General features: G+C 48.8%; 1 protein-coding gene across 1 annotated transcript; it reads right to left on the minus strand.

Annotated features, from left to right (window-relative positions):
* Positions 1-718: 718 nt before the first annotated feature.
* Positions 719-2,077, minus strand: LOC121987233 (protein PYRICULARIA ORYZAE RESISTANCE 21-like). The gene is made up of 3 exons (XM_042541119.1): positions 1,851-2,077; positions 1,642-1,723; positions 719-1,501 (listed from the first exon to the last, which is right to left on the minus strand). Exons 1-3 carry the CDS (start codon positions 1,896-1,898, stop codon positions 873-875), a joined length of 759 nt encoding a protein of 252 aa, XP_042397053.1. The 5' UTR covers positions 1,899-2,077; the 3' UTR covers positions 719-872.
* Positions 2,078-7,735: the final 5,658 nt, after the last annotated feature.

Below are 7,735 nucleotides of genomic sequence, written 5' to 3' on the forward strand. Positions count from 1 at the left end.
AGGGAGAAGGAGGAGAAAATGAGGTGGGGCTGTGGCCGGCGTCAACGTCGCGAGGAGAAGAGGAAGAGTCGTGGCTGGCGGCGTCGTGATGAGGAAGAAGAAAAGGTCGTGCTGTGGCCGGAGGTTGACGAGGAGGAGAACAGCCGCTGGCTGTCCTCGGCGCCGGTGAGGAGGTGAGCATGAGGGAGAAGATGCCCTCCCCTCCCTTTTCCTGGGCGGCAGACCGAAAGCACAGAGAAGGAGAGGAGTTTGCATGCTACAGTAGTCTCCACTTAAAGCCCTAGTTAGCTAAAAGACCTCAATATCCTCCTTCTTTCCCCTTATTTCTTCTCTATCCCCCTATCATATCCGTATCAATAAATTTCTATTTTTTAAAGAAAACTTTTATTTATTTTTTTTGTCACGTGAGTAATACCGGTAGAAATCTAGAGTTAGACGTCTACCTGACCGGGACACAATCTTCATTACCTTCAGCCGACTGGACCGGTCCTTCTCGACTGTGGATCCGATTTTTTGTTCATCGTACCATTTGTCCTCACCCCCGGCAGCTTGGTAGTCGATCCCTCGCCACTCACCTCCATGACTCGGTCCACGTCCCCTCACTGGCTCAAAAAGGAACGCATGCAGCCCCGGTTGACCGCCGCCGTTTTAATGCCTTTCTCCCTCTGCTGCGACGGTGCAGCATCGGCCGCCGGTGAACTCACATCGACGCGATATATAAAGAGAAGTAGACTGTATATTTCTAGATAGACAAGCAACTCGATTGAAGGTAAATTAAGTTTGCGTACATTATTGCGTTCCGAGGTTGACGTTCCTCAACCTCAAGATCTGCTCAGTGAATTATTTATGCGCGAAGTTATAAGAGAATTGAACTACATGATGGAGCAGACGGGGGCAGGCTCGGACTCGCACACGATTTTGAAGCATGGACAGTCGGTATTACATATGTGTGGCGGCCACGTTGGCGGCCAAATCGGCGGCCACTCTGGCGGCCTAATCGGCGGACACGGCGGCGGACACTGGCAGTCAGAGCAGGGCTTGGTCGGCGGACACGGCTGCAGACACGGCTTGGTCGGAGGACACTGGCAGTTACAGCAGGGCTTGGTCGGCGGACACGGAGGCGGACACGGCTTGATCGGCGGACACTGGCAGTTACAGCAGGGCTTGGTCGGCGGACACGGCGGCCGACACTGGCAGTTACAGCAGGGCTTGGTCGGCGGACACGGCGGCCGACACTGGCAGTTACAGCAGCGCTTGGACGGCGGACACGGCGGCAGGCACAGAGGCAGACACAGCGGCGGGCATGGTGCTGGCGGCGGCGCAGGAGGCGGCAGCACAGGAGGCGGCTTGGGCGGTGGGTCCGGTTTGATAGAGACGTCTTTGATCACCTTGTAGGCCATGCAGCAGAGCTGCTTTATGAAGGCGTTGGGGTCGAAGGGGCCGGAGACCGTCACAGTGTTCTTCTCCTCATCGAACCCGATGGAACTGATCTTGAATCGCTCTAAAAAAATCGTACAGAATCCAACAACATCAAGAAAAACAAAAAAAAAAACAAAAGACAGAATAAGCCACGATTAAAATTTCCTTGTATTCCTATCCATCTACTCAAAAATACAATAGACGAACGAATCGCGTGCTCACTCTGGAGCTTGCACAGAGTGCTCTTTATCTTCTTGGCGCAGCATCGGCATCCAAGATCAACCTTTATGATAACCGTGACCACCTGTCACAGTTCAAAAAGAATTCCCAGTTTGACATGCACACAAGTCAAATTGCATTAAACAGCTACCAAATGCTCACTACAAAAGAATTAATTAATACTTCTCAAGGAGGAATTGGAAACTGAGTACCTTTGGGCCTTTCTTCTCCTCCTTCTTCTCCTTCTCCTTCTCAGCCATCTCAAGACTGAATCCGGTAGGCCTGAAAGAGGATGGGCAATGGGTCTCTCTTTTATAGCCATAATTTTATTTTGTTTCTTGTAATTATAGTCTTATCTTAATTATCTCTCTTATCCTAGTTGGAGCTAAATCAGTGGCCATGAACCATAACGTTGGAGCTTTGTAGATATACTCGACGGTAGCTGTGTGCTCCAATCGTGTCCAATGCATGAATCATGCAGCTTCAGCTTCTCTGTACGTAGGAGACTCACTGTATTTGTTAACGAAGTCAAGTAGCGTGCATGACTGAACTATAGACTGGACCACCCACGTACAATAATTCATCTAACCTCCATGCAGAGACTTCTCTACCTGCGTCATCCTCGAAGCATTCGTGATCTTAATTAACTGGGCCTTTCGAAAAAAGACAAGGAGTTAAACTCATAGGAAAATACAGAATAGCAATCGGTTCACAGATTGTTTGAACTTGTCTATGACAACTTTCCAAATCACTCAAGATATACTCAAAAACGCACGTACTGTATTTACTAAAAGAGTCACTTATTCTCTAAAATCCTCTGCCGTCTATTACAGCCCCAAACCGGTCTTGGCCGTGAGCTCACGGTGGAGCTCGCGACTGCATAATCACGGTCGCCACCCGATAATAATTTTGCAAACATATCACGAGCATTCGTGGCCACCTACCTGGCCATAGTTTTGTAGGTGCATTCTTTCTCATGGCTGCAAAATCATGCCATTTAATTTCCAGCTAGTCGACCCCAATTTCGCGGCTGCTATTATTAATGGTTGCTAGCTCATGGTCAAAAACCACAGACAAAGTTGTTGCCAATGGCTTTTTAGTAAGGGAAGAGCTAATTTAGGGGATAAGTGCGTGCGCATTTTAAGTATTTTTCAAACTCGCCCTTCATTTGGGCTTCAAAAGAAATCTGAACTCAACGAGCCCATAAACAAAGGAGAGGCTAACATTGGTTCGACTAACCCAAATCAATTGGAATCAGATTCTAGATCGATCTGAAATCAAGTAACATCTTGGTTTTTAAATTTTTCATAAATGTCTCCTTGTGGCCCCCATAGGCATAACTAAGTTGGTACTTGGATAGTAAATTATCACATGAAAGTAGAAATTAAATTTCTGAAGGAATAGTCTCTTGAGTAATAAAATCTCTCCTACCTAAAAAGGTCACTCAGTCGTCATAATGTATTCCATCGGAGCCAGCGATGAAAGACTCCTGGTGAATGAATCACTTTTTACTATATAAATGTTTCCTTGTCTCTATGAATTTGACCGCAGATCTTGCTTTTCATTTTGCATCTAACAATGTAAGTAGCTTTAGCATCTAATTATGTATTGTTTTCCTGTTCTCTTCTGGTGAATGGAGCAAAATCCATAATGTCGTAATTTTTAATTCGGATACGGGAATAAACATTTTTTTAAAAAAATCAAAACTCATCAAAAATCTAGATTTATTACTGAGTAGAACCCGTAATGGATCAATTTTTAGATCCAAAAAATATCATTTAGGATCTTTTCAACTACTTCGAATATCTTTTTTTAATTATTTTTGATAATTTTTTATTTTTAGATATTTCAGGGTAATTTTATCTTTTGGAAGTTAGGGTCTCGAGTTTATTTAAATGCATGTTTAGTTGTTTTGATTTAGTTTTAATTAATATTATTTTCAGTCGTCATTTCTTTCTTGGGAATGTCGAGAATTTCTTATTTTCTTGTATTCCTCTTCGAATCAGCAAGTTGTAGAAGATTGCTTCTGATATTTATGTATGCATTTCCTATGTCACTGTTACGATTCCGCAAGTGCATGGATTCATCGTCAGTAATGAAAATTATCAATCCCACGAGAACTGGTTATAAACACTAGCAATGGTTCACTTAGGATTAGCTAAACTACCGATGATTGTAAGTTATCTAAAGAAAAGAGATTAAGAAGCGGAGACAAGAACTAGTAAAGAGAGAGTAATTAACTTGGTTTATAAAGAGTTCTAGGAGTTCGGTTTCATTGTGGTGGTATTGATGTATCACTTTCTATCCTTTACTCATTGTCCGTCAACATGCATTCGCCGGAAGCTAAAGCAACCATCCTTAAGCACTAAATAGAGAAGATCCCTGTGAAATCCTGTTACGATTAACCCCTGTCACTAGGGCGCCTCGGTAGATCATAAGAATGCAACTCTAATTGATGTCATTAAGGATAGAAATAAGGGCTTGGTTTGATCTCTTACTTCCTTGTTGAGAAGTTGTCTCTCCTTTCAAGGAATTACCCTAGATGTCCGTTGATCCGGTAGTAAGAGCGGGCCCCCCCCTTCTCTTGCAAAGTCAACGCCAAGTGGAAGTCACCGGAACAGCCGCCCACCCAGAGGAGAGTGTGGTCCGACCGGACGGACGGCCATAGAGGGCCGGTCCGACTGGACTGCCGGCCGGCCGATGGAATCGAGTACCCGGAAAGGTCCGGCCGGTTTGCACTCATAGTTGGTAGGCACCCTGTCAAATCGGGGTTCCGACGCTCAGTTAAAAAGGTCATGGACCGAGCTGACCTTTTGACCGATCACAGTCATAAAGCACCCCTGTTTGTTAGTCTCCACAAAGCACAAGTAAACCACTGCGGATGTCCGGTCGGATGTTTAGGTATCTTTCCGCTCGGACTACAAGTTTGGAGCAAAGGAAATGGCCAGAGGATTTCTTTCTCTGACAACCTGTAGGTTTCACGTGTGTGTCATGCTCCAAATCTTGTGACAGGATTCTGTTGTCCCATCGAGGGCATGCTTTGACTATGTGATATGGGCCGTAAACTTTCTGACAGCCGCGTACCTAGGAAAGGACGGGTAAGCTTTCTGGACAGCCGCATACCTAGGATAGGACAGGGGACACTTATGCACCACAGTGCAGCGTGCCCAAACCTTTCACGACTCTATATAAAGAACCTCGGGTTTCATCGGCGGGGAGGTATGTACTCACGAGACTCGGAGCCACCTTGTTCATCGTGATTTACGACTTGGCGTGGGAGGGTCGTCGTGGGAATCCCTTCCGGCTCGACTTACATGCGAGATAGCGGAGCATCTCGGCTAGGTTGGAGACCTACATCAGCGAGCCTTGGGCGTCACGTGCCCCGTCTGCTGACTTCGGTTGAGACGGGATCAAATTGGCGCGTCTGTGGGGCAGCTCCTGCATCCGGCGAGACAATGGGCGAGGGCGGGCGGCGGCCTGCAGTGGCGCTTTCAAGGGAGGAACTCGACGCACTGGTCGAGATAAGGGCCGCAAACTCGTGGAGCAAAGCAAAAAGCATCCGCCGTAGGCGGAGCAACAACAACGTCCGCGTCGGGCGGCGGAAGCACCTCCGACCACCGTCGCATTCCACGGGCCTTATTCGCACCCACAGGCCACGACCCGAAGAGATATAGGATCTTCCTCGGATGAAATGCGAGGCGGGATGACAAGAAGGAAAGCTCCCGGACGGACTCATCTCGGCGGACCAACCGCCAATTTTGGAAGCCATTGCGAGATCCTCGCCCAAGCACTCGTGCCCCTACGATCGGCGAGTATAATGGAACAACGGACCGGATGATCATTTGGGTAAGTTTGATAATACCGCCACGCTCCATCAGCGATGGAGTAAAGTGCCGAGTCTTCCTTACCACGCTCTCGGGATCGGCTCAGCGGTGGTTCCGAGGCTGCAGGACGGATCCATCACAAGCTTCAAGGACTTCGAGCGGCCTTCCTCCACCACTTCGTGAGGCGTTATCGGAAAACAAGCGTTAGCTTGTTCGCCATCAACAAGAACCAAAAGAATCGCTCGAGCTTACATCCGGTGATTCAACCAAGTGGCGATGGACATCCCAACATCGGAAACGATGATGAGCGCCTTCACACAAGGCCTTGTTGATGGGGACTTCTTGGTCGCTCATCCGAAAGCCGCCCGAGACTATGATCACATGCTACATCGGACCAACGAATACATAAGCGTGGAAGAAGCGCAAGCCGCTTGGAAAAAGAAGCTCCAACCGAGCGTGCACTTGTTCATGCCGAGCGGAAGCGCACTCCGCTCAGCAACCACCTAGAGGACCAAGGGTGAAGCAATTCGATCTCCCACACCGATCGCACGTGCAAGAAGTGGCTGCCGCTCGGCCAAGCCAAAGAAGAGGTGGACCCCAATGTTCGCAAATTCCACAAGCGGATCGCACTGACACGAGGGATTGCGAAGCCTTCCTTTGTGTCCAATCCGTTCCCGGAGAGCGAGCAGCGGTCTCCTCCCTCAACACTAGGCAAAGGACCCGAGGAAGCCGGCCGGGCTGCGTAGAGGCGACATCACCATCGTCCGATCGGCATAGATCCCCAAGACAGGAGAGTCGGCGTCCAGGAACGGTCCCGACCATCCACTCGGGAGGAAGAAAGCAGGAGCAATACTTCCGGGCGAAATCAGCGTTATTCGGTGGGCCAACGGAGGAGACTCAACCAGAGCAAGAAAGCGGCGTTCGGCGAGATCCATCTGATTTGTAGCCAAGGCGGGCAAGTGGACGGAAATCACTTTCGGGCCGGGAGACTTGGAAGGAGTAGAAGTACCCCACGACGACGTGCTCATTAAAGCGGTAATAGCAAATTACACCATTCACGCATATTTGTTGACACGGGGAGCTCGGTCAACATACTATTCAAGAAGGCGTTCGATCGGTTGCAAATTGATCGGGCAGTGCTTCAATAGCGACCCGCTCTACGGGTTTCTGAGCAATGAAGTTCAGCGGTCGGACAAATCGGTTAGCCACCTCATTGGGAGAAAGCAGCTCGGGAGGACCGGGACAACAAACGTGGTGGTTGACTCTCCCTCATCCTACAACGTCATTTTGGGACGGCCGGCGCTCCGGGCGGTTGTCTCAACCTTCCACCAGAAGATAAAATTTCCGTGGAGGACAAAGTTGGAGAAGTGCGGGGAGATCAACTAGCAACTCGGCGTTGCTATATAGAGATGATCCGAGCGAAGCTTCTTCCGCTCGGAAGGTCCCCGAATCGAGGTACACGCCATAACCGAGAAACCTCCTACTTTAATGAAAAGGAGGAAGTTCAGATCCATCCGACCCGATCGGAGGCCACCACTTTCATCGCCTCGGATCTAGAGGAAAAACAGAAGAAGAAGCCGATCCAATGCCTCCGGCAAAATCATGATGTCTTTGTTTGGTCGACACACGAGTTGAATTTCACCTAGCCTAGCGCAACATGAGTTGCATGTCGACTGACCTTTCGGCGATGCAGCGAGAAAAAAGAGATTTTAGCGCGGCGAATGCCATAATCAGGCGGAGTAGAAACTTACGGAGGCCACATCTGTGGTCGGTTCGGTGGCTATAACGTGGTATTGGTCTCAAGCAGGCGGCAAGTGGCGGTTGCATTGACTTCGGGACTTAAACAAAGCATGTCCCAAGATTTTATCCTCTGCCCGGATAGATCAATTGGTGGACTCTGTACTTGTGAGTTAATTGCATGCTCGGCGCCTACGGGGCTATCACAGTAGCTCGCCCGCAAAGATCAAGAAAAGGTGAACTTCCAGCCGACGGCACGTATTGCTACAATGTGATGCCGTTCGGATTGAAGAATCTTGGGGCCACCTATCGGCGCTTGATGAACAAGGTATTCAAGGAGCAGATCGGGCGGACAGGAAGTTTACGTGGGCGACATTCTTATCAAATCCGTCCGGGCGGCCGATCTTTTCAAGGATATGGAAGAAACCTTCCGAACACTGCGCAAATATGGAGTCAAGCTAAATCCCCAGAAATGCCTGTTCGGAGCTAAAGGAGGGCGTTTCTTGGGGTATATAGTGACCGAGCGGGGGATCGAA

The sequence above is a fragment of the Zingiber officinale genome, chromosome 5B, assembly GCF_018446385.1.
Source record: "Zingiber officinale cultivar Zhangliang chromosome 5B, Zo_v1.1, whole genome shotgun sequence".
NCBI classification, from domain to species: Eukaryota; Viridiplantae; Streptophyta; class Magnoliopsida; order Zingiberales; family Zingiberaceae; genus Zingiber; species Zingiber officinale.